Below are 26,612 nucleotides of genomic sequence, written 5' to 3'. Positions count from 1 at the left end.
GGGCTGTGATACACCTCTATAAAGTGACACCTCTATAAAGTGTTGAATATTTGAAATTGTGTTGAAGCAGATGCGGCGGCCATGTTCTGATATAGCTCAAGATATCAAAATGGTCCACATGTCACATTTCGGTTGGTAGGCTTGTGTTTTGAATCTTTCTATTGCAGTTGCTTTTCGAAGAATGTTGCCCATGTTGGATGGCGTGATGAAGGGAGAAAGTAAGGCCATTTACAGTGCGGCAAATGTGATGAGTGGTCTCGCCACGCCATGTTCGCCACCGATTGCTGTGGAGGAGAGAGAAGATGGGGTGAGTGGCCAGAGGAGGGGGCACACATCTTCTGCTAGAGCGTGGAGTGAGGGCACACCGGAGGTCCGCACTGTGGAGGTCGGGACTCCGCCTCCTCGTGCCCTTGCATGCCCCACCGTCAATGACGACCGGAGAAGAGAAAGAAAATGTTGCGTTGCCGTAGAAATCGCCTGCCGCCCCAAGCTGGTCCCCCTTGGCTGCGCCGCCACATCCTTCGCATGCGGCCACCGTCAGAGGTCCCCCTCGGCTGCGTGACCTGCGTCGCTGTCTTCACTGTTGGATCCGTGCTGAGAGAGGGGAGAGGAGTGGATCCGTGCTGAGAGAGGGGAGAGGAGAGAGGCGGTGGGACTAGGTGGGAGCAGGCGGCAAGAGGAATAAAGATAGAGAGAGAAAAAAGAGTATTCTAATAGTTTTTTCTGAATTTTAGGGTGTTTATTCTCAAGTTTAGAACCAATATATAAATATAAAAAATATAAGGGCTAAATGACAAACCGTAAGAGCTTACATGTAAAATCCTAGCCGCAACTAGGGACATTTGCACAATGAGAGAGGTTGAGTGGCTTCATCCCAGCTGGATTTTTTGGGTGTTTGATGAGGCTACTTAGCACTGTAAATGGTCTAAGGGGTTGATCATTAAGGAAAAAACCAAATGGTATATTGACAAAGAAAAAATAATTTATAAATAAAAGTTTTATATACATGTTCTAAAATCAAAAGCAGGAAAATACGATGAAAAAAATCATAAAATTAACTCCAAATTCAAGGTTAAAAGTTTAAATTTGGGTTTATAAGTAAGAAAAAGAAAAATATGAGGGTGCAATTCTCTAATGAAATAAAGAAAAGTTAAACCTAATTATGATTTGAAGAAAAGACCAATCCTAGGATTGGAGAGTTGTTGCATTAAAAAACAAACTTTCGAGTGATTATCTGGAAGATTTCACTCGGACTTTCCTGTTGCTCGCTCCCTCCCTACTCTTGTGGTGGCAGTGGCGATTTCTGCGTGAACATTTGTTTTGGTGAAAGTTTATACAAAGTTTATATTATCAATGTTTAATTGTTTATGTATATAAAGTTTACATATTTGACTCAAATTTGAATTCAGATTTCATTTTTCAATTTTAACAATATGTTTATATATCTATATTAAAAATTGTATACGTAAAGTTTATATACTTAAAATCATACATATAAAATTTATATGCTTAACGCGTAAAGTTATAATCTAAAGTTTATACGTGTGTAAAGTTTATATGTCTAAAGTTTATACATGTTAGTTAAATAAATTATTCGAAAGAAATGTTCCTAGCAAACATTCGCTAGATAGTCTTACCTGCTGTGGAGGATGCATGGATTTGGATGGTTCGGCCATTTCTGTATACGTATATGTATATGTATACAAATTACGAATACACGAATTTCTACTTAGTCACCGACAAGTGGGGCCGAGGCACGTCCGTGCGCGGGGCGCTGACCTGTGGGGCCTGGACCGTATTACTAGTTCTAGAGTAGGTCTTTTGGTCTCGGGCGCCTCTCTCTCTTCCCCCAAACCCGAGAGCTCGCCTCGCCTCGACTCGAATCGCTCTTTCTCTCTCTCTCCGCCGCCGCCGCCGCCGCCGCCGCCATGGGCGACTACGGCAGCGGGATGATGCGGGGGAACCCGGACGGCGGGATGCAGTCGCGCTCCAACAAGGGCCAGCGCGTCAACGTGCAGCAGCTCAAGCTGGTAACCCGATTCCCCCCACCCCCACCCCTAAACCCTAGCTCCTCTTTTTTTCTTCTTTTTTGTTGTGGTTCGATCTGATTCTGATGAGATCTCCAATACCATGGTGACAGATGGGGCAGGGCCACCCGACGGGCCTCACGCCCAACCTCCTCAAGCTCTTCGAGCCGCGCCCGCCGCTCGAGTACAAGCCGCCCGTCGAGAAGCGCAAGTTGCCTGCCTACACTGGTAAGTCCCCTCGCCCTCTTTATTCTCTCTATATGCGGGGGATTACGAATTTTTGTTTATTCTCTACGTCAGATTGCTGGGAGGGGAGGGGGTATAATTTTCCTTCCTGATGGATTCTTCTTGTTGATTTGCCTGCAGGTATGGCACAATTTGTGTCGCAGTTTGCTGAGTCTGGTGACCCTGAGTACGCACCGCCTGTGCCCACATGCGAGACCAAGGTATGGGTTTTTGGGTAATACTTGCTGCTCAATTTCGTTTCAACTCCTTGTTTTGTAGTGAAGTGGAACCATTAGTATTGCATTATGCTATTCCACTGCTATCAATTCTCGCTATTAGTCGTAAAGTCGGTCGAGCTACATGACCATAGGGCCATAACTCGACCAAATAGCAAGTCGTGCAATTAGTCGTGGTTATTCATAGATTAGTCATAAAGTTGGTACTACATTAGTTGAAGCAAATCACCAAATCACCATACTAAGTGGCTTATTGTGTTTAGTACTTTAATTTTATTTCTTGTTGTCTTATTGTCTCTCAGGCTACTTCATAGTCCATATTTTATAGTACTATATATATATAGTGCCTAGTAGTAAATATTATATAGTGCATCCCCTGGTTTTGCACGACCAAGTCCTGGACTCTCGATCAAGTCACCAAGTTGGTCCAGCGGTACCTCAACTTGACTTTACGACTTGACAACCATGTGCTGTTCCTTGTTGTGTGGTCATAACCATATTACTTAGATGCCAATGAATCAATGATATATTTTGTGTGTGGCCATATAGTAATATTGCATAGACTCCACAATCATATAGTTACTGTTTCTATTGATAAGACCATTATTGGTGTGTGTGTGCCTGACTGTCTATTGTTATTTGCAGATTTACTCTTTTTTTTGGTTTGTCATTTTGTTGTTCTAGTTCAAGACTTGATAGCTATGTTTTATCTACACAGGCTGAAAAGAAGGATAGGATTCGCAACAGTAAGCTTGAGCAAGGTGCAGCAAAGGTTGCTGAAGAGCTTCAGAAATGTAAGTCTTTTTTAGCTGTGCTTGATAGTTGTTATAACATCATTGATGTGATATTTTTTCTTTGGACAGATGACCCACAGAGTGACCCCAATGCCACTGGAGATCCATACAAAACACTCTTTGTTGCAAGACTCGTAAGTTTCTTTTTTATTGCATCGTTCACAAGTTCTTTATTCCTTTGAAATATGCATTATTGATAATTTATTTTTGTATGTTATTGACCATTGACTCAACTAAACATTTATAGAATTATGAGACGTCTGAGCACAGAGTCAAGCGGGAGTTTGAAGCTTATGGGCCTATTAAAAGGGTAAGTACATGTGGTAAATCCCAGTGCAGGTGGAGTTATTCCTCTTTGGTAAGGTGTTTGGTTGTTCTATTCATATATGAAAACATGTTTTTAAGAAAAGTTGGTTCACTGCCATTATTTATCCTTGGAATTTCACAAGGCACTATTTTGTTACGATTTTCAGTTATCAGGATTGTTTGTAGTATTTTTTTCTAAATTGAACAAAGCACTTTCAAGTCTGCTTTTTGCAAAGAACATTAATGTCTGGCTTTTCTGTGTTCTTTACTACTAATTGTTTTTTCACAGTTTGTAGAACTCTAATTTTCAAGCTGTGCAATACATTCAGTGTTTTGTGTGTAAGCATGCATTTCTGTTTGCTCCTCAATAATTTTTGATAGTTACATTTTAGTAATCCAAGGAAACAATGATCAAATAATCTCTTCAAAATATTTAAACAACCTATTTACCTTGTATTGACATGTCTTGGTTTGGGGGGTTCTGACACAATCTTCTCTTTGTTATCCATCTTTAAATATGTGGGGATTGCTGATGCACTTAGTGGTCTAATATAGATTTCAGGCAGGTCTTCTGGTAATTTTACTAGCCATATGAACTGAGTTACTGTTGACCAAGTTAATTTGTGAATGGTTTGTACTTGGTACAATTATTTCAAGACTAAAAAATCCTGGGAAAAAATATGTACAATCAGGTATTTTTACTGCATGCAGCCCTGATGTTCTTTTTCTTAGAATAATCTTTTTTCCGTTTTTAGTAATGTCTCTAGGAAAAGATTAAACCATTTACTTCTATAGTAGACAGCACAATGTACAGATATTTTTTCTCGATATGTTATCCCATTCTATGAACTTGCATCCCGTGTGTCTTAACTGGAGCAAACAAGCTTGAAGAATGCTGGTGATGGCACAAGTAAGCTTAGATGACTTTATGCTTTAAAAAGCAGCTTATCTGCAGGCATGGGGTTTCTACATTCTGGGATCTGTTAGGTTGCTGGTGAGTACAGTGTTTATGGTTACTTTCCCTGAGCAAAAGCTAGTTCTGCTTCCAAATGATGCTTCTCATGGAGGAAACCACAGCAAAATATAATGAAAAAGGCTTCTCTCAACTTTTAGAGTTGAGGATTGTTCCATTTTCTGATGCGTAACAGCGTAAGGAATAGACATCACTGACTTGCTATTTGTCACCTTAATTTATGTAACCGTTGTCTATTTTGCTGGTCTTACCGATGAAGGCTGTATGAACTTTATGCAATGGAGAGGGTAACTGGGTATTGTATTTAGTCCACCGACATATTCTTTTTTAATCTAGTAAATTCCCTGGTAAGGGGGTATCATTGTATTTTTCCACAAACGCCAACCAGTCAGACTGCTTTTTGCCTCCAACTGTGTTGATCTGTGCTGGATTTCTCTCCTCGTAATGAAGGATCTACATATGCAAGGTTAGCACGGCTGTTTTAGGCTTTATGCCTGTCTGTCGTGCAGCATAGAATATATGCTAATACAAACAAACAATTGTAATGATAACCAGCAATATTCTTAAGTTCAGTGCAGATTTGTTTCCGGAAAGACCATAATTGGTATATGTGAGTTTTTGCAGGTACGGCTTGTGACCGACAAGGAAACAAATAAACCTAGAGGATATGCGTTCATCGAGTATATGCACACCCGGGACATGAAAAGTAAGTTTCTGGTTAGCATATCTCTTGTACAGCCTAATTTGGTGTAGTTGCTGGTGCTGTGTTGTCTTACATTTTCTCTTCTAATTTGTGTTTTCACCAGATGCTTACAAGCAAGCAGATGGGAGGAAAGTGGACAACAGAAGGGTGCTGGTTGATGTGGAGCGTGGTAGAACTGTTCCAAATTGGCGTCCTAGGAGATTGGGTGGTGGGCTTGGATCAAGCAGAATTGGTGGTCAAAATGCTGAACAGAAGCTCTCCGCTAGGTATATTTATTCTTTTTCCATTTCAATGGATGAAAGAAGCTAATATTTTTGTCTGATCTTGTATTGACGCAACAACTAATAGGTGATGTGAACACTAAACATTGTAGTAATGATAAAAAATGCTTTAGTCTCTTGGATATGTTTGTTTGTTACCTGTTTTCTTTTTTTTTTTGCCTTTTCTTGTTCTTAGTGCTTCTTTAGTAATATATTATCAGAGGGGACATTTTGGTACCTTGAATTTTGATACTGATAGAATGGAGATTAACTCCAATAGGTGCATATGTTGTTAGTGGAGTGAAGGTTTTGGGGTATAATTTTTGTTCGTCATATGTTTAGGTATCCTCCATGTATTTAACGTTCAATACATGCATTTTTTTCAGGGAGCAGCCGCATGCTGGACGCCCAAGATCGGAGGAGCCTAGAAGGGATGATCGCCATGCAGATAGGTTGATCTTATCAAATAAATGGAATTCCTGCATTATCATCTAGTTGTGGTGAGTATTATGCTTATTACTCATGTTTTCATGCAGGGACCGGGAGAAGTCTCGTGAAAGGCCACGGGAAAGAGAACGTGATGAAAAAACCCGCGAAACCCGTGAACGCTCCCATGACCGTACTCGGGAGCGTGATTCAAGAGAAGATAGACACCACCATAGGGATCGGGACAGGACTCGGGACAGGGAACGAGGAAAGGACCGGGAAAGAGATCATGGCCGTGACCGTGAGCGTGATCGTGATCGTCGTGATAGAGATAGGGACAGGGATCGTGGTCGGGATTATGAGAGAGAGCGTGAGCGTGGTCATGATCGCCATCGTGAGAGAGGCAGGGACCGCGAGAGGGATTATGAGCATGCAAGTCACGAACGGGACCGTGGTCACTTGCATGAGAGAGACGCTGATTATGCCAATGGTGAGCCAAAACATGACAGAAATTTAGCTGGTTATGATCAAGAATATGCCTATAACTATGAGCAACACAAAAGCCATGATGCTTATGAGACCGAGCGTTCAAAGCGACATGAGCATGAGTACTATCAGATGCAACCTAACAACACAGAACCTGAAGGCCCTGAAGAGGGTGAGGCATATGAGGAAGGTGACTACCAGTATCACCAAGCTGATGAGCACAATAACTGAAATTTGTTCGCTGCAGTAAGTGTCTGTTGACACAACATCTTTCTTTACTAGTCTTCATACTTTTTTCTTCTTCTATTGTTAATGATGTCTGTTAAATACCTGCACCATTTCAGCTGCTTTAACGGTTCTCGGTGCTCCTCATTGTTGGCCAAAAAGGCAGAAGGATGTTTACTTGTGGTTGTCTGGCGCTTCAGCCATGCGGCTTTGCAAGACTGGATTTGTAATACTGGTGTTACTATTTGTTGTTCCTTTTTTTTCTCTGGGATTAAGATATTTCAGTTTTCGCACACCCCTGCACCTGTATTGTATGACAGACGCTAGAATTTGTTTCAGATTCATCCTTTTGCTTCAGTACTCCGTCCGTTCAGGAAGGTTTTGTAATTCAAGTACATGGAGTCCAGTTATTTCGTATGGAATTCCAATATTGACATATCCTTTTTGTGAGGTTTGTACTAATTTGTTTTCCAAACATACGGAAAACCAGTCTTAGATTCCTCTGACGTCATTGTTGCATTCAGATGCAACCTGACATCTTTCCCTCTACCATGGCTATGCACGTTAATTTAAGATCCTCAGGATTAATTTGGATATGCACGTTGAATTATTGATTGTAAAATGGACCACTTTTCTTAAATTTGTTCCAGACCAATGCTCTAATTTCCTTCCATGTCAATACATATATAGTCTTATGATGCTAGTAGTGGCTTAAAAAGCATGCAAAGGTAAAGCTCAATTACAAAATGGATCACTTTTATTATGTTGATCTTTCCCAACAATTAAAATGACAGAAAAGTATAGGAATCTAGTAGCAGGAGACATTGTAAGCTATGGTTCATCTTCAGGGGCACTTTGGTTTGCCTTCCTGGGTTTTCAAGTTGTTGTAGCAGGGGCATTCTTCCTTGTTCCCATATGTACCGGATGGAACACAGAGGCATCTCTCGCAGCAGTAGTTGCAGTATGTAAGGCACGCCTTCGTGTGAGATGTCGCCGAGCAACGGTAGTTGCATTTGTCTGGGCATTCTGCATACAGCACAAGAGAAAACCATGTCAAATTTTGTTACTAGTTACTTCTTGACTTTCAAAAATGATTGCAGTGAAAAACTCTAGATATTCAAGTCAGGCATTTTGCATTTTTAACTCGCTGCTTCTTCATCTATCCCATAAAGAGTTGGTTTTATTTTGAAAAACTTAGAAGAATTAGCATTGTGGTAGAAGGACATCGATGCTATCTCCATTAAGCCGTCGTGATTGGTGATCCATGTTTGGTGGACACCTCAAAAAAAAAAAAACCAATTACTTATGGGACAAATTTTGAAGACTAAAGACCAACTCTTTGTGGGATGAGTATTTATCCAATTATACTACTCCTAGATAGTATTTTAGTTAATTTGACCGTAGTTCATTGTTTGCACCTTTACTTTTGTGTCGTTTGAATAAGAAAATTCACAGCTTATATACTATACCTTCTATGGTGACCGAGCCTTCACCACCAAACTGCAATTAAGTTCGTACGTCAGTTTAGTGGAAAGAATAAAAAAATAAATGCAAATAAATGAATGATTATGTTACGATTTACTAGTATTCCAACAAAAAAGAACAATGCTATAAGTTTACCAAATGGTAAATTGCTCCATTCTTCTGCCCGGAGACCACAACCTGAAAAACAAAACAAGGACATCCTTTGTGATGAAAATAAACATAACCAATACTTTGATAGAATGAATGTTTTGTAACAGGAAATGAACAAACCAAAGAATATTGTCTTAAACTGTATATGGTTTGGTCAAAATGGTTGTTTGAAGACAAATAAAACAAGTCAGAAAAATGCATTACCACAAATGACATTGCGACTAAGAAGAAAACAATGGGGAGAGAGCTTGATGCTGGAGCCATTACTCCTTCGTACAACTATTTCTTGGCTCTTGCACAACAACAATTTCTTGGAGATAACTTCCTTGGCGGGGAAGGTATATATAGTACAAATAACTTGCATTTATAGAGCAAATAAATGTGAGGTATCTCTGGATCATTTCCAAACGCTCATTCATTGCATAAATCTTGGGCGGAATTATTTGGGAGATTTGATCATAATGATATAAATATTATATACTTAATATACAATCTGGAATTATCTAGGAGTTGTCATGCATGTTGATAAAATGATCCTAGGTATTCGCACAAAATATTGACTGCAACATACAACCTGATATTACGATTTGCATTGATTGTACGTGTTGATATAAAATCTTGGCTAGAACAATTTGGAGATCTTTATTTTTCATGCTGGTGCACCGATGCATGTATTAATACACTGTAGGCATCTCAACATTACAACAAATATCATAAGTTCTACATGGAAAAGAAATTTAGATAATTTCTAGCTAAAAAAAATTCTGATTCGGGTTCCTGGAACTCCCCTCAATTTCTTCCATCCTCTCCTTGGCATATGCTCAGACGACAAGCGTCTCGCAGAGTAGCTGTTTTTTTTTTTGAGTCGCTGTTTCACTAAAATAAGGGAAAATTCCTTGTATGCCCTTCAAATATTATCCTATCCTCTAAGTGCTCCTGAATTTTGCTAAATCTTTTGCATGCTCTTGAATTTTGATTTTCATGCCTTCCATGCCCTTTTGGTTGATGGGCTGTTAGTTGACAGTTTAATTTTTTTAAAATGTCAATTTTGCCCTTTATGCTTGAAAAAAACAATAGAAAAATGTGAAATATAGTATTAAAATCTATAAATTCGTTGTGTGTGACTATTGTATTGTTTACCGTGTAAGGTATTATTTATGACAAATATTTTATAATAATAAAAATATATCATTTTTATTAAAAATATATGTAACATATTTTTGTGATAGTAGTACAATAGATTTGCTACATGTTGTATAACTTAAAAATGCTACATAACTTAAATTTATTATGGTTACCATTTTAAAATGTTAGACATATTTTTTAATATATATTTAAAAATTTAATGTATAAATACTATAACTTAAATTTATTATGGTTACCATTTAAAAATCTATTATGCTACCCATATTACATTTTCATACGTCAAACTTATTACCATAAAAAGAAAGTACTATATTTTTAATGTCTAAATGCTTTATTTCCTTATTCCTTACATGTCCAGGGATAAAATTGACATTTTACACTAATTTAACGGTCAACTAGCGGGAGGGGGCATAAAAGAGATCAAAACAAATACTCACGGTACATAGGAGAGTGACAAAAACTCAGAAATATACATGGGATTGGCTAAATTTTTCAAGGGTATAGAAGGAATTTTCTCCTAAAATAAAGCATAAATAAAATGATTTATTAATAATTAAAGAATAATTTATAGGTAAACATATTTTATACATGTTTTCAGTGATCTAAAAGAAATAGCCTAAAATTAATTTTAAATTTAAGTTATAAAATTTAAATTTTGGTTATAAGCATAAGAAAAGATGCGGGATATAAACTCCATATAACACGCTTAGCGCATTAATTGTTTATTTATCTTGCGCTCCTCACAACGCCCCCAACTACTGTTAGGCCACCTCCAATGGGTATCTATAAGCTATCTATAAAGTATACTATATAATTTTTTAATAGAAGAGAGATAAAATCTATCTCTTAATCAAGAGATAGTCTCTTGCACATATTTTAATGTCAAGTGAGAATGAATTGTAGGATCATTTGTACTATGAGCTATTTGCTAAGAACTAGACCATTAAAGATATTGTCTTTTATAATGCTTAGAGATAACATACTATATTTATTAAATATAGTTGAAGGTGGCCTTATGCAGCCCAAGTAATTTTTTTTTACATTTTACTAGGTGTGTAGCGCCAACTGTCACGTAGGACTACGCGCCTTACGTGAGTAAACAGAAAAGCTGAGTAATCTTGTTACTTTCTTAATTACGGCATCATTCCGTGGATAACAAAGTGAAGTGCCCGTTTAAAATTTAGAATGGTCGATAAACTTTTTTACTCCCTCCGTTTTAAATTGTTTTTGACGCCGTTAACTTTTTCATATACATTTGATTACTCGTCTTATTAAAAAATTTACATAATTATTAATTGTTTTTATATCATTTTATCTATTATTAAATATACTTTTTTTATATATATAGTTTTACATATTTGACAAAAAAATTTGAATAAAACAGATAGTCAAACGTATATAAAAAAGTTAACGGTGTTAAATATTTAGGAACGAAACTATTACGTTGTAGCAGGGCTATGGCCGTGTGATGCACACTGGTTTGTCAACGCGAGATACAAAATTGTCCAGTAATTTTTCACTATACTACCGAGCAGACAGTAAGTCATGTAAAAGTAATTTTATTACTACAAGGTACTGCTATGGTATATTTTAAAACACTCTAAGGTGAATAACATGTTTATCATCAAGCAGTTTTTCTTTTATTTAAATATATTGCTAGTGCATTTATTGACATACCCTGGCCGATTTTTTTTTCATGTAAGCACATGTAGAGCTACAATTCCAAATCTAAGCACATAATGTTCGAATTCTACTTTTAATCAATGTGCTTAGATGTGCACATCAATTCTCATGATAGGTCATATATAGGATACCCAACAAATATATGGGTTCTTTGTTTTGCCAAAATGTCAACAGATAAGTGTGCCTTTTTATCTATTGGACATTTGGCAAAACACAATTAGCTTATTTATTTGTTGGGCATCTTATCACGAGAGAATTAACGCGGGCACCTAAGCACATTGATTAGAAGTAGAATTACGAACATTTGCATGCTTAGATTTGGAATCGCAGAGAAGCTAATGCAGAGGGTTGGCATTAGCTGTTATCCTATCTATATCCAACGGTTGAGGATATATTTGCTTACCTAGGCAAGATCAACGTATGGGTCTCCAGGGGTTAGCAACAGTCACGTTTAGGCGTGAAAAATTGCTGGTGCTGCTTCATTTTCCTTCATTTTTTTCTAGTTTTACCTTTTATAAGTCTTTTCATTCGCTCTCTATCTCTCCCAACTTCCTCTCATGCCATAGTTCCATCCTAATCTCTCACCACTAAAATGGATCCATGAAAATCAATGAACACAGGATGGAGCAAAGCACAATCAACCAAAATTTAGAAAAGTAAGTAAAGATTGTTTTTGCATTTTTTTTCTGATCTCCTTGGCTTCCAGGAGCAAATCACATGCTATGTTACAATCTCCCAAGCCATACTTCTCTCTATATTCTCTCACCACGGAAGATGCTTCCACGAAGACGAGCCAACCACAGAGCACCATCGACCAAAATTTAGATAAGGAAGGCCGCGTTCGGGAGCTGGATAAGTTATCATATCCCTTTCGTTTTTCACACGCACATTTTTCGAACTGCTAAACGGTGTATTTTTTACAAAAAATTTATATAGTAAAGTTGTTTTAAAAAACCATATTAGTCTATTTCATATTTTTTAATAATTAATAATTAATTAATCATGTACTAATCTATTATTACGTTTTCTGTACCGAATAAGTTATCTTATCCATCTCACCAACGAACGGGGCCTAAGTGAAGATTGTTGCCTGCACTTATTCTTATTGTCTCCTTGCTTCCAGTAGCAAATTTTAGGTTATATTTGAATCAAACATAAGTGTGTGACAAATGGTTCTTCTTTATTTATAGAATGGTGAATACACCATGTTGGATGCCTAGAACTGGAATGAGGTTTAGCAACGTTGATGAGGCTTGGAACTTTTGGGTTAGCTATGGTGGTAAGATTGGCTTTGATGTTAGGAAGCAGTATAACAACAAGAGTGCAGTAGATGGACCAGTACTTCTAGTAGGTTTGTGTGCTCAAAGGCTGGTCATAGAGGATTATAGTGCTAACTTCCTCCCTAATATATCTTTTGTACTTGATCCCTCATTATTAGGGTTATAATGTTGTCGCTCTTATGCAAAATGTTTTTTATACTTAGTCCCTCACTCGTATGGACACCAAACTGGAGCATTAAATATAGATAAAAATTAAAATTATTACATGGTTATGGGGGAAATCGTGAGATAAATCTTTTTAAGTCTAATTAGTGCATGATTAGCTATAAGTGTTACCATGATCAATATGTGCTAGTATAAATGTTATAAATACTTGAGGGTATGTAAATGTTATATATACTTGAGGGTATATATTGTAACACACGGATCTATTGCTAGAGTATGTAAAAATGGGGGCATTTAACTTTTTGCCGCTATTACGAATGCTTATAACAGATTTACCATTGGACCCATCTATCATAAACTCATAAGAACTCATATGTCATAGACAGCGAAGTGACAAATCTGTTTTAACCACTCGTAATCGTAAGGGTGACAGAATGTTAAATTTCCGGTAAAAATGAGAGAAAAAGCATCGAAAGTGGTGTACTGGGCCGGGCTGGCTACAGTAGGGGGCGGCCCAATTATATACTGTAAGCCAGATTTATCGCGGCGGTTCAACAAACAGGTTAAAAAGAAAAAAATAAAAGAAAAAGGAGAAATCATTTCATTTGGGATACTCATTTTTCCCTTCGCCTCCCCTCCCCTCCCCTCCCCGTCGTCGTCGTCGTCTCCGTCTCCTCTCCGTCGATCTGCATCCATCGTCGCCGCCATCCTCCGCCCTTCCTTCCTTGGGTCAGGGTCAGCACCGCATTCTCCTCTCTCTCTTTCTCTCTCATCTCTCCTCTCTCCCTGTCGGATGAATTTTTCATCTTCTTCTCGAACGGATTTCCGTGCGTGCGTTAACCCTAGACAAGCTTCCCTCGTAGATCTGGATCTGGAACCCTGATTTTGCTTTGAATGAATGCTAACTAAGCTGTTGGTTTGTCTGGTTGTTTGTTTGTTCCCATCAACAGGAGAGAAGAGAGGTTTGGGGATGTCAGATCCGCCCCTATGAGCCGCTGGTAAGGATTGAGGATGGACGACGACGCCAACATGAGCATGAGGGGCTGGGGGAGCTTCTTCAACTCACCGGCGAGGAACCTCGGCCTGCAGCTCATGTCCTCGGTGCCCGCTGACCGCGACACCAAGCAGCTGCTCTCCGCCACCCCCTTCCTGCAACACCACCACCACCACCACCACCACCACCACCAACCGCGCGATTCCGTGCCCAATGCTGCCGTGCCCACCGAGCCTCCGTCCATCAACTTCGTGCGCGGCGACATGTGGATGCACCCGCAGCAGCATCATCCCCGCGAGCCCAAGGTCCTTCACACTCTCGCCGTCGGGCATGGCGGACACGTTCCGCATCATGACCCGGTGGCCTACGGGATGATCCCTGGCACGCATGCCGCGCAGACTCTACAGATGATGCAACAGCCCGACCCCCAGCCGCAACAACCCCCGCCACCTCCAGTGCCAAAAGAGGAATGCATTTCCTCCCCGATGATTGAGGAAAATGTGCCCATTGTTAATGAGCAGCCACCCCCTCCCAAGAAGAGGCAGCAGGGCCGGCAACCTAAGGTAGCAAGGCCTAAGAAGCCCAAGAAGCCTGCCGCTGCACGCGAGGACGGCGCGCCGAATCCGCCGCCAGCACCACGGAGAAGGGGTCCCAAGAAGGCTATAGGGATGGTAATTAATGGGATTGATTTGGACCTCTCAAGGATACCAACGCCTGTTTGTTCATGCACGGGCTCACCGCAGCAGTGCTACCGCTGGGGTGCAGGTGGTTGGCAGTCTGCATGTTGCACAACCACCATCTCAACATACCCACTTCCAATGAGTACAAAGCGCCGTGGGGCACGCATCGCTGGAAGGAAGATGAGCCATGGTGCATTCAAGAAAGTGCTCGAGAAGCTTGCTGGTGAAGGGTACAATCTTAATAATCCAATTGACTTGAAGACCTTCTGGGCCAAGCATGGCACAAACAAGTTTGTGACCATAAGGTAAAAGACTCAAAAGGTTTCTAAATTTCTCGGCTTTGTAGGTTCCACCTCTGCTGTTTGGTCTGAGTAATTGTCTGTATGTACTCTACATGACAAACTGCAGATTCCTTTTAGGTTTAGGTTTTAGCCATGCCCTGTCCCTTTGCAGTAGTTTACATGGCTCATCTGTGACCTGGGTGCTGACCTGTATGGCGCCTATCTGCGTGTATCTTTATCATTATCTTTACAAGTAGCAGTGTAATGTGACAGTCTAATTTAGATGGCATGATGAAAGTTAATCTATTCAATGTTTCTCATTATGCTTGAATCATCTGCTATACATTGTTTCATTGCAAAGTCTTGATGTTTTACAGAACACAATATAGCTGTTTATCTCCTGAAGTAGCAGTGTTATTTGTTTCATGCTGTGTTGTGTACACATGCAAAGTTCACATATATAACCTATATATACTGCTTGTCCATTCTTTTATTGAACTGATGTTTCACATGTGGGTAAAAATCTTCTATACCCAATCTGTTAACTGCAGCATGGTTCTTGCCAATTTCATTTGATGCAACCAAGTCTGTCAGATTCTATTCCAAAGTTTTTTGGAATCAACAAATTTTAGAACAAAGGCTGAGGCATGCTATTTGCCACTTGTCTAATATAACATGTATTTTGAGCCCTTGTTCGTAGGCGGATTTCTGGGACCATTGAAGTCAAATCTTAGCTGTTCATTGATGACTCTTTTAAGTCCATGTGTCATTATTTGCACTTCTTTCATAGGTCCTTGTTGATATCCTATGGTTTCAAAATCACCGACTCATTTAAGCTTTCTTCTTCAAACTTTGGACAGCAGCCAACTTTGGTTTTTGATCTGGTGATTATTTTTTCAGATAAGGAAAGTTACCTGTGTCTACAGTTTGAACACATTGCTTTTTCATTATTCTGCAAGTTTCCAAGCTATCTGCAATTCTGCATTAACATTGTCGTCTTGAACCTTTGTAAACAAAATACTATAGTGTGACATGTTGTGTGTAGGAAATGTTGATCCTATGCACTTGGGAGTTGAATTTAACTCCAATCAGACCATACCTTTTTAGCTTTTTAGCTGTCAAGTCTAATTGCTTTATAAGGCATGCATATCCTCTGTTTTTTTTTTCATCTTTAGATTGAGGGAAAGTGGAGCTATTTATAATTAAACAATGTTTCCTGCATTCAACAATTTTCGTTTATGAACTATAATAAGTAAATAAGTAGAATGCTGATGTGAACATTAATGACAGTGATTAATGAGCTGGATAGCATGATTGTTTAGAAAATTAATTATCACAAAAACTAAGTTCTTATGAATTTCATAATATGCTGAACTGTGGTTTGCTGCCAGTTTTGTTCTGTCTGAATTGCACAAAGTTACATTGGAATGCTGAATGCTTGCACATAGCTTCTTGACTTACTGAGGTCTTGAGGGTGAAAAACGGTGGACAACACATTTTGTAAGCAGTAAATATTGAATAAAGTTAATATGCAGAATGTTTTGATAACCTTTAAAGCCATTAGGAAATTACTGTAATTCTTAGAATGTAGAAGCTAATGCTGCCAATAACAGAGATATTCTGACAGATAAAGTGCACTGGTTAGTGTGAAATGGTATAAAGTGAGCTATTGTGGTAGTAGAGCATGCTATTTATCAGTATCATCGTCCTATGTCTGGGAATGTTCACATGAGTAATCTGTACATACACTGATTCCATATATGCTAGCCCAGTAGCCCACTGCTGTTCTACTTGATCTGTGCTGTTTTTGATGTGCTTGTGCCTTGTATGAAGATCTCTTATCTGCATCTGTTGTTCATTTCTTTTATTTGTTTAGAAAATATGCTATGTTTACTTGTGCGTGCTGAGATGCAAAAGCAATCTATCCGTCAATCTAGAATTGATGGTGAGCAGGGCGAGATGTACCTGCAAAAATAGTTGTACTGTGAATCTGTGATGTTTCTCATTGGTCTTCATCCCTTTCTGGAGATCCATGTTTCCGAGCTACTCTCTCCGTTTCACAATGTAAGACTTTCTAGCCTTATCTAGATTCATATGGATGCTAATAAATTTAGACATATATATAAATTATATACATTCATCAATTGATGAATTTAGCAAGACTAGAAAGTCTTACAATATGAAACGGAGGTAGTACCATAGAAGGGAAGCAACATTATTCCTTTATCAATGTTATGGAATTTTATATATGATGTGGCATGATTTTCACCACTGTCCATAATCTGATGTGTTCCAACATTGATACATCGAAACTGCAAAATGATCAACATTGTGCCTGTTTTTATTTTTTTTATATGTGATCTGTTACTGGTTATAGTACTGGTTCCATTTGTTCATTTCGTCTCATGTAGGGCTTTCATGTGGCTTTATTGCTAGCTCTGCTGAGTTCTATCAAATCCATTTTGGTCATCAATCATCCATTCTTAATTTCTGATGCATTTTCCTCCAGCAGACATGTCTCTGCACAGAAGTTTAGATTGGATGCATATTATTTTCTTGTACAAAAGATTATTATTCATTAATCATAGTACAATAGAATAACAGATGCAGTACTAATCAGGTGAACAATAGCTGTCTAGAAACTGGGGGTGATTTTCATGTTGTTATTTGTTTTTTACATTTGAATATAACACTCATCTTTTCGCTAATGCTTATAATCCAAAATTTAAATTTAAAACTTAAATTTGCAGTTAATTTTGTGGTTTTTTTCATCGTGGTTTATTTTTCAACATTTGTTTTTAGATTGTAAAGAACATACATAGAAAAGTCTCTTACTAGGATCAAATATCACATGAAAGTAGTAATGGTCTATGTTCCTACACGTCTATAGAGCCATATTGTAGAATCTAGGCACCACTATGCAGTTGCACAACTGGAGTTGCAATTGTAAATTTTCAAGATCCAAATCATAGTTCTTCCTGTAAAACAAAGTGAAAAGACACACAAACATTGTTTTTTTAGGCTCAAATCATGATTAAATTTACATGTATGCACCACATCATTCAACCTTATTACTAATAATGTATTGCCATGTGGATCTCCATTCTCCAACCTCTAAAAAGGAGCTGGAATTTGTAATAACTTCCGTAGATGGCCAAACTTATCTTGCAAGTTAATAATATTAAACTACCAAAGCTTGTGTGCCTGAGCTTGACTGATCACTAAGATAAACAGTGATGGTGTATATAGAGCTTAGAAGATAATGGTATGAGATCAATTTTCATTGTTAATTGAACTAAGTTATTTCATGAACTGAACTAATTGACAGGTGACTAATGATCATGACATCCACTGATGCTAACTGTTACTCATCATCAGGACAGTTTACTATATACGGTAGGTCAAAGAATGCTGCTTCGAGGTGCTGTAATAAAGGTTAATTTTGTTCCTTTTGAGATGGCACTTAAGATTGCCAAAAAGAGGCAATTACAAACTGGTAAGAACAAACTAAACCTATATACCAGCAGAAAGGTTACTTTTTAAAAGAAATTATGATAATGTTGTTTGACCAAAGCTAGCAAAGGTAATTAAAGCAAATGCTTCCTTTTCGCTTTTGGTAATACCAGTAACATGTCGATCAATCAACCGGCCAAATATTGTAATTAATTAATTAATTAATGTGTGGTAAAAAAAGTGCTCCTCACAAATGTCATTTTTATTGAAACTGATTGGATCATGGACTGTTCTGAGTGATCTATATGGTCAATTCTCTCGCCTGCAGAGCTCAAATGTTGCTAGGTAATTTGATAGACCATGATCTTGTACAATTCGGCACGATTCTTACAGGCATCCCTCAATATGAGAATCATGTGAGAATGATGCAGAAATTATACAAGTTTCATCAAATTCATGTAAAAATTCTCAGTTCCAAAGGTAGATGTAGGCTGCGTTCGGCTATATATTCCTACTGTTTATCTAGATTCCTTCATTTTTCGTGCGCACACTTTTCAAACTACTAACTGTGTTTTTCGCAAAAAAAATTATAGAAAAGTTGTTTTAAAATATCACACTATTCTATTTTTAATTTTTTTATAATTTATAATTAATTAATTATATGCTAATCTATTAATTAGGAGTACGTGCTAATCTATTACAATTAGTATTTTTTCGCACCAGATAACTTACCCTAAATCTATCCCGAAACGAACACAGAACACAGCCGTAGCAGTAATTGTTCGTAGTAGATGAGAATATATAGCGTGCTAGCTAGCATAATTGTCTATGCATTGGGAAAGCATGGAGACAGAGTAGTAAAAAGTATGCATAGGCACATGGGTGGATAAAATCAAAGGTGCTTTGCAACCACAAAGGTTATAATAGCAGCAGTAAACTAGTCATCAAAGTAATTAAAAGTGGGCATCTTAGCTTGTGGACGTGATGCATCATGCATGCGGAGAGAGGCGCCATCATGGACGCAATTCCCTTTCATCTATTAATTACTAATCTTTTTAAAGTTTTTTTTCTCAACTTTCTGGTGTCAACTTCAGCTTCGCAGTCCAACGACTGAAGATTGTTGTTGTGTGAGAATCAGCAGAATTCCAAGAAGGTGTAAGGTAAACATTGCGGTTGCACAAGCAAATTAATCCATATTACATCTGCAGGTAAAATATTTAATTTGGCCCAAGATATATAATGTAGGTGAGGTGAATATATAACTAGAATTTTTATTGTATTTGCCCAATAATTTGAAGATATATGCCAACAAACAAACGCTTTTTCTTGAGATGTAACCAAGAAAGCACAACCAGTAGCAACACACAGGTTTTACTTATAGGATTTTCATTTTTGCTACATATTTCTGGGCATCCACTCTAGTTGTATCTTTGGATGGATATTTAGTAATAGGATTAATTATCGTCGTACATATTTGTTTGATCATTAGCATTTGGTCTATCCAACAGCTTTGTAGTAAGTGGTTATAACTTGTATTGAAGTAAAAACCGAATTATATCCATTATCAAAAAGAAACCCCAGGCTAGTTAGGAATTGTTAGCCTCAACAACAAAAATGGTAAATTCTTGCACACTCCTAAACCATTTTTTTTTGTTAATTTCCATTTAATTTCTCACTATAATTGGTGAGACTGGCTACCAGTTATGAACAACACCTACCTGATCTTCTTTAGCATTTTTTCTAAAAAAATATTGAAGCTCACACATGCCATTCCATGCGTGGATCTCAGAAACATCACAAACACAAAGTACCATATTAGTAGTCTCCTGTTTAGATGCTCCATACTGATATGATGATTAGATAGGTTTCTTCCACAACATCAATCCCGACATCCAAATCGTCACAAGTTAGCAAAATTGCATTTGTTAATTGGATTTGCCAACACTAATGCTTGTGGGGGTAATTATGATTACACGTGCGGCGCCAAAGCACAAAAGTGACTTTGAGCACTCAAGGGGACATGACCACCCTTGTTAATTTACTTGTATTTTACCACCATTAGTGGGATCGATCGATGTATGGCATGCATAATAGGACATGCATACACACAGGCAAGTTCATGTTAATTAATTATTTGAGCAAATTAAGTATACCATGTACACATAAACATCACCATCACCATGTCTAGTATCAATTGATGCATCGGTTTCAATGATACATGTCACATAGGATCATGAAGTTTAATGATGTTGACCTGCCAAGTTTTTCCTTTTTTACTCTAAATGCGAATTTAGAAAAAAACAGTGACAAATTTGTAAAAGCCCATATCTATATCTAGGCAGCATCTGGTTGTTCAAAACTGGAAAAAATAATTGCCATGTTGAAAATTCATGATTCCACCATGCTAATTAACATCTACTTCATTAAATCTTGATCTGCACCCTAGAAAGAATTAATAAGAACAAGAGACAACTTGATGTCGGCAAAGATTAGTAAGTGTGGTGCCAGATGCTGTTATGAGCAACATATATCCAGAGGGAAAATAAACTCCCAGATAAGGTAATTTCCAGAGGGAAGATAACAACAAATTCGATAATAATATATAAAAGGCCATAGTTTGCTAATTAGCTCATAGAGGAGATTACATAACTCTTTAGAGATGTAACTAAATACCCACATAAATACTATCAGATTAATTCTGTCCTCCATCACTACTAAAACATAACAGACAAAATTGCATGGTCTTATCATATATAAAATACAATACAAATGAAGATTAAAGTTAAATCACAAGGGCCCTAAGAAGCAGGGAAAAGAGGAGAACATTATCATCTCTAATGGCAGTAGGAATTTTTATTAAGGAGGAGCTAGTTGATGTGATGTCCCCCCTGGTAGCCCTCCTGTCTGTGATGGACCACTGAATTCCTTCACTTTGTGAGTGCATGAAGCACAATTCTGCCTTTCTCATGCACACACATGATTCCCCATTGATCCCTAAGCAAAGCAACCTTGATATGCACACAAATTATATTGCAAGACCTTTAAAAATTCTTTTTTTCTAACATCACATCTGTTTAGATCTCCCACTCAACCAGAAATACATCACTGATGCTAAACATTCTGACTGTACATGACCAATATGATCTATTTGTACAGAGATATCTGTCCTAATTCTAATGAAGGTTTTCCATATGGTATCAAGCTAAAAATGCATTTGTATCATCCATACCATTAGTGAAAATGGACCAAATTTCATTTTGGCTGTGAAAATTTCCCAGCAATTCACTCAACTATATTAAGTTGAAGGCCTCCCAAAGAAACAAAAGTAATCTAAGGCATTTGATGATCCTCTGTCTATTTATCTCTGACTATATCATTATTGTATCGAGGCAACATATCTCTATAGAGTACTTTGGAATGCAAGAATTTTATAGAAAATAATTCATTTTCAGGCAATACTGAAAAAAAACCCCCACATTATAGAATGTAGACGAGCCTTAAATATGGAAAGTAGAGGAAAGCAATGTTTCCTCGACCATAAAGCCCCTATAAAACCCACTACACTGAGAGCCTTGAGACAGTATCAAACCAACTCACAAACACAAAAGTGCATCTCTCAAAAGATCCATCTTTATCTCTCAAAAGCAAAGGATTACACACCATCAGCCATCATCTTTCTCTGTAAACCACTGATCAGATTACCGTTTCAGACTGTGGCAACAAACACTTGCTCTCACTGCACTCACTCACTCTTCTCCATTCTCATTTTCTCCCTGCAGCCACATGCCAGATGGACATGCTCATCGCTCTCCTCTTCTCCTTAATCTGCGTGTCATCATCGGTGATCGTGCCGCCGGTGGTGGCGGAAACCGATGCGGAGGCGCTCCTCCGCTTCAAGGTGTTCGTCCGGAAGGATCCTAGTGGAGTCCTCTCTTCTTGGAAGGTCCCTAGTATTAATGGTCCATGTAGCTGGCGTGGTGTGACGTGCAACGGCGAGGGCAGGGTGACGGAGCTCGACCTCGCTGGCGGCGGCCTCGCTGGGCGTGTGGAGTTTGGTGCTTTCTCTGGCATTGACACGCTGTGCAGGTTGAACCTCTCCGGCAATGGCGAGCTGCGTGCTGACGCCGGTGACTTGGTTAAGCTCCCCCGCGCGCTGCTGCAGCTCGACCTCTCTGACGGCGGCCTCGCCGGCCGGCTCCCCGACGGCTTTCTGGCGTGCTGCCCCAACCTCACTGATGTCAATCTCGCGAGGAACAACCTCACCGGCGAGCTGCCGGGGACGATGCTGGCCAGCTCGCCGAGCATCCGGTCGTTCGACGTGTCGGGCAACAACATGTCCGGCGACATCTCCGGCGTGTCGTTCCCTGGGACGCTGACTCTCCTCGACCTGTCCGGCAACCACTTCACCGGCGTCATCCCGCCGTCGCTGTCCGGCTGCGCGGGCCTCAAGACGCTCAACCTGTCGTACAACGGCTTCGCCGGAGCGATACCGGAGTCCGTCGGCGCCATCGCCGGCCTCGAGGTGTTCGACGTCTCGTCGAACCACCTCACCGGCGCGATCCCCGCCGGCCTCGGGAACGCGTGCGCGTCGCTGCGTGTTCTCAGGGTCTCGAGCAACAACATCTCCGGCTCCATCCCGGAGTCGCTGTCGTCGTGCCACGCGCTCCGGCTGCTCGACGTCGCCAACAACAACGTGTCCGGCGCGATCCCGGCCGCCGTGCTCGGCAACCTTACGGCGGTGGAGAGCCTCCTGCTCAGCAATAACTTCATCTCCGGCTCGCTTCCGGCGACCATTGCGTACTGCAAGAACCTCCGCGTCGCCGACCTGAGCAGCAACAAGATCTCCGGAGCGCTCCCGGCCGAGCTCTGCTCGCCCGGCGCGGCGCTGGAAGAGCTCCGGCTGCCGGACAACCTCGTCACCGGCACGATCCCGCCGGGGCTGTCCAACTGCTCGCGGCTGCGGGTGGTCGACTTCAGCATCAACTACCTGCGCGGCCCGATCCCGCCGGAGCTTGGCCGGCTCCGCGTCCTAGAGAAGCTGGTCATGTGGTTCAATGGCCTCGACGGCCGGATTCCGGCAGAGCTGGGACAATGCCGGAATCTCCGCACGCTGATCCTGAACAACAACTTCGTCGGCGGCGACATCCCCGTCGAGCTCTTCAACTGCACCGGCCTCGAGTGGGTGTCTCTGACGAGCAACCAGATCACCGGCACGATCCGGCCGGAGTTCGGCCGGCTGTCCCGGCTCGCCGTGCTGCAGCTGGCGAACAACAGCCTCACCGGCGGGATTCCCAAGGAGCTCGGCAACTGCAGTAGCCTGATGTGGCTGGACCTCAACAGCAACCGGCTCACCGGCGAGATCCCGCGCCGCCTCGGCCGCCAGCTCGGGTCGACGCCGCTGAGCGGCATCCTGTCCGGGAACACGCTCGCGTTCGTCCGCAACGTCGGCAACTCTTGCAAGGGCGTCGGTGGGCTGCTGGAGTTCGCCGGAATCCGGCCGGAGCGGCTGATGCAGGTGCCAACGCTCAAGAGCTGCGACTTCACGCGGCTCTACTCCGGCGCGGCGGTGAGCGGGTGGACGCGGTACCAGACGCTGGAGTACCTGGACCTGTCGTACAACAGCCTCGACGGCGTCATCCCCGACGAGTTCGGCGACATGGTGGTGCTCCAGGTGCTCGACCTGGCGCGGAACAACCTCACCGGCGAGATCCCGGCGTCGCTCGGCCGCCTCCGCAACCTCGGGGTGTTCGACGTGTCACGCAACAGGCTGCAGGGCGGCATCCCGGACTCGTTCTCCAACCTCTCCTTCCTCGTGCAGATCGACGTCTCCGACAACAACCTCTCCGGCGAGATCCCGCAGCGGGGGCAGCTCAGCACGCTGCCGGCGAGCCAGTACGCCGGCAACCCGGGGCTGTGCGGCATGCCTCTGCAGCCCTGCAGCGACAGGCTGCCGACGGCGACCATGTCGGGCCTCGCCGCCGCAGCGTCGACCGAGGCGCCCCCGCGGCGCGCCGTGGCGACGTGGGCCAACGGGGTGATCCTCGCCGTGCTGGTCTCCGCCGGGCTGGCGTGCGCGGGGGCGATATGGGCGGTGGCGGCGCGGGCGCGGCGGCGAGAGGTGCGCGAGGCGATGATGCTGAGCAGCCTGCAGGACGGGACGCGGACGGCGACGACGTGGAAGCTGGGCAAGGCGGAGAAGGAGGCGCTGAGCATCAACGTGGCGACGTTCCAGCGGCAGCTCCGGAAGCTGACCTTCACGCAGCTGATCGAGGCGACCAATGGGTTCTCCGCCGCCAGCCTGATCGGCTCCGGTGGGTTCGGCGAGGTGTTCAAGGCGACGCTCAAGGACGGGTCGTGCGTGGCGATCAAGAAGCTGATCCACCTGAGCTACCAGGGCGACCGCGAGTTCATGGCGGAGATGGAGACGCTCGGCAAGATCAAGCACAAGAACCTGGTCCCGCTCCTCGGCTACTGCAAGATCGGCGAGGAGCGGCTGCTGGTGTACGAGTTCATGAGCCACGGCAGCCTGGAGGACACGCTGCACGGCGGCGGCGACGGCGGAGGCGGAGCGTCGCTGTCGTGGGAGCAGCGGAAGAAGGTGGCGCGCGGCGCGGCGAGGGGGCTGTGCTTCCTCCACCACAACTGCATCCCGCACATCATCCACCGCGACATGAAGTCCAGCAACGTGCTCCTCGACGGCGACATGGAGGCCCGCGTCGCCGACTTCGGCATGGCGCGCCTCATCAGCGCGCTGGACACGCACCTCAGCGTCAGCACGCTCGCCGGCACGCCGGGGTACGTGCCGCCGGAGTACTACCAGAGCTTCCGCTGCACCGTCAAGGGGGACGTCTACTCCTTCGGCGTCGTGCTCCTCGAGCTGCTCACCGGCCGCCGGCCCACCGACAAGGAGGACTTCGGGGACACCAACCTCGTCGGGTGGGTCAAGATGAAGGTCAGGGAGGGCGCCGGGAAGGAGGTGCTCGACCCGGTGCTCGTGAAGGCGGCGGACGACGGCGGCGAGACGAACAGCGAGATGGCGAGGTTCCTGGAGATGGCGCTGCAGTGCGTGGACGACTTCCCGTCGAAGCGGCCCAACATGCTGCAGGTGGTAGCCATGCTGAGGGAGCTCGACGCGCCACCGCCGCCGACTGCCGCTGCTGCTTCCAACGCCGGCGACGCAACGGCAGTGTAGTATTAATTTCTCCCCATAAATTGATTTCTGCAGAGAGCTTGTGATTGATTAATCGACCTACGGTACTACTACTTTGTATGTCATGATCACAATTCACAAACAAATCCAGAATGTTTTGGATGATGACATCAGTGCCGGAGCCAGTGACATTTTGTAGCACGGGCGATTAGGTACGTGTACTATCCATATATAATTTGTTTACATATGTTATGACATAAATATAATAAAAATACCGATGACGGAGCTCAGGCAGTTGCCCAAGCCCAACATGCCTAGGAGGTGGCTCCACCACTGGATGATATATACTCCATCTCTTTATATTTTAATAAACGATACGATAGACTTTTTAGTGTATATTTGACTATTCGTTTTATTAAATAATTGTGCACTAATGGAAAAAATGTAAGATATAATTAGTTCTACACCGACGATACATGAACTTGTGAGATAGATACACCAACTTGTACAATGCTCATTTCAGTATGATAACTTATCTAGTTCGTGTAAACCATAATTAACTATGCACACGTACTGTTGTTATAGTTATACTAATGACGTGCCACAAGATGATTGAAAACAATGCATTGCTTTATTTGTTGTGACAATAAATAGGGAATTATAGAACCATATTACCATTAATATGAGAGCTTCTTGTGGTGTGGAATTGGAGTTCAACCACACAAGATAATTATTATTTTCTTAAATCAATTGTCCAAAAATTGGTAATGATGACAAGAGCAAAGGAAACATGTTTCTAAACTATTAATTCCCTGAGATCATACGGTTCTTGCATTATTTATTTACCATGGTTAACAAAAGCTTTGAAATTTACTTATAATTTTTTTTTCAGATCTGTGACGATAATGCTGCAATCTTTTTAGGGAAACAACGGTACTAGCTATAATGTACCAATCAATCAAGTTACTTGTAGAAATATATTTATCTAGATACAATTTGCTTAATTTCTTATTAGCATGGGCTGTTTTTGCGTTAGTATGCACACATCATATAAATTGTTGTTTGGAAAATATCTATTATTTACGTTGGTTTACTAATTTGCACACACTTCATAAGTTTGTATACTGTGGATACAATTTACTCAACATAAAGAGTAAATTGTAGATTGAGTTATCTTTTATTACCTATGTTTCACTTGGGACCACTATTGTACCCATCTTTTCGTTTTGGACCGAATAAATTTGTTATTTAACCGGTTTGGACCATGCAACTCCAACTTCTAGCCATACATAGCTTCCCCTCAAGCAAATATATATAGACTATATATGGTTGGTTAGAAAGTTTGTCGGTATACCCGAACCGATGTGTTTAATTAAGGTCACTGATATATATATTAAAAGTTGTTTGGGGTGGTTGAAGTTACGACAACAACAAATTTATCCAATTCAAATAGAAAAGATATGTTTTAGGGTACTTCAAAGTGA

The 26,612-nt window shown here is 41.4% G+C and overlaps 4 protein-coding genes across 5 annotated transcripts; 3 read left to right on the top strand and 1 right to left on the bottom strand.

Annotated features, from left to right (window-relative positions):
• Window positions 1-1,869: 1,869 nt before the first annotated feature.
• LOC102713215 (U1 small nuclear ribonucleoprotein 70 kDa) lies at window positions 1,870-7,109 on the top strand. Its single transcript, XM_006662080.3, has 11 exons — window positions 1,870-2,030; window positions 2,141-2,255; window positions 2,394-2,473; window positions 3,207-3,282; window positions 3,352-3,416; window positions 3,530-3,592; window positions 5,186-5,267; window positions 5,368-5,530; window positions 5,911-5,976; window positions 6,061-6,682; window positions 6,781-7,109. The coding sequence occupies exons 1-10, from the start codon at window positions 1,929-1,931 to the stop codon at window positions 6,665-6,667; spliced, it is 1,419 nt and encodes a 472-aa protein (XP_006662143.3). The 5' UTR covers window positions 1,870-1,928; the 3' UTR covers window positions 6,668-6,682; window positions 6,781-7,109.
• Window positions 7,110-7,294: 185 nt separating this feature from the next.
• LOC102712938 (peamaclein-like) lies at window positions 7,295-8,585 on the bottom strand. Its single transcript, XM_006662079.3, has 4 exons — window positions 8,501-8,585; window positions 8,282-8,323; window positions 8,131-8,161; window positions 7,295-7,687 (listed from the first exon to the last, which is right to left on the bottom strand). Exons 1-4 carry the CDS (start codon window positions 8,558-8,560, stop codon window positions 7,506-7,508), a joined length of 315 nt encoding a protein of 104 aa, XP_006662142.1. The 5' UTR covers window positions 8,561-8,585; the 3' UTR covers window positions 7,295-7,505.
• A 4,580-nt stretch (window positions 8,586-13,165) lies between these two features.
• On the top strand, window positions 13,166-14,854 carry LOC102711733 (barley B recombinant-like protein A). Of its 2 annotated transcripts, none has more exons than XM_015841875.2 (2): window positions 13,166-13,299; window positions 13,521-14,854. In XM_015841875.2, exon 2 carries the CDS (start codon window positions 13,582-13,584, stop codon window positions 14,551-14,553), a length of 972 nt encoding a protein of 323 aa, XP_015697361.2. In that variant the 5' UTR covers window positions 13,166-13,299; window positions 13,521-13,581; the 3' UTR covers window positions 14,554-14,854. The 2 variants fall into 2 exon arrangements, with proteins under 2 accessions (XP_015697361.2, XP_006661609.2); XM_006661546.3 differs by having other exon boundaries at window positions 13,167-13,305.
• Window positions 14,855-21,768: 6,914 nt separating this feature from the next.
• LOC102712666 (brassinosteroid LRR receptor kinase BRL2) lies at window positions 21,769-25,427 on the top strand. The gene has a single exon (XM_040528210.1). The coding sequence runs from the start codon at window positions 21,769-21,771 to the stop codon at window positions 25,168-25,170; it is 3,402 nt and encodes a 1,133-aa protein (XP_040384144.1). The 3' UTR covers window positions 25,171-25,427.
• The last annotated feature ends 1,185 nt before the right edge of the window (window positions 25,428-26,612 follow it).

The sequence above is a fragment of the Oryza brachyantha genome, chromosome 10 (assembly GCF_000231095.2).
Source record: "Oryza brachyantha chromosome 10, ObraRS2, whole genome shotgun sequence".
Classification (NCBI taxonomy): Eukaryota; Viridiplantae; Streptophyta; class Magnoliopsida; order Poales; family Poaceae; genus Oryza; species Oryza brachyantha.
This window is presented reverse-complemented; position numbering and strand designations above follow the sequence as displayed.

What these genes read in the sequence shown, in the direction of transcription:
- LOC102713215 (XM_006662080.3), top strand. Translation starts at nt 1,929, where the DNA reads ATGGGCGACTACGGCAGCGGGATGATGCGGGGGAACCCGGACGGCGGG. An exon ending in CACTCTTTGTTGCAAGACTC is followed by an intron (nt 3,417 to 3,529) that starts GTAAGTTTCTTT and finishes AAACATTTATAG; the next exon opens with AATTATGAGACGTCTGAGCA. An exon ending in GCACACCCGGGACATGAAAA is followed by an intron (nt 5,268 to 5,367) that starts GTAAGTTTCTGG and finishes TGTTTTCACCAG; the next exon opens with ATGCTTACAAGCAAGCAGAT.
- LOC102712938 (XM_006662079.3), bottom strand. Translation starts at nt 8,560, where the DNA reads ATGGCTCCAGCATCAAGCTCTCTCCCCATTGTTTTCTTCTTAGTCGCA. An exon ending in TAGTCGCAATGTCATTTGTG is followed by an intron (nt 8,324 to 8,500) that starts GTAATGCATTTT and finishes TTTGTTTTTCAG; the next exon opens with GTTGTGGTCTCCGGGCAGAA. An exon ending in AGGCTCGGTCACCATAGAAG is followed by an intron (nt 7,688 to 8,130) that starts GTATAGTATATA and finishes TGCTGTATGCAG; the next exon opens with AATGCCCAGACAAATGCAAC.
- LOC102711733 (XM_015841875.2), top strand. Translation starts at nt 13,582, where the DNA reads ATGGACGACGACGCCAACATGAGCATGAGGGGCTGGGGGAGCTTCTTC.
- LOC102712666 (XM_040528210.1), top strand. Translation starts at nt 21,769, where the DNA reads ATGGACATGCTCATCGCTCTCCTCTTCTCCTTAATCTGCGTGTCATCA.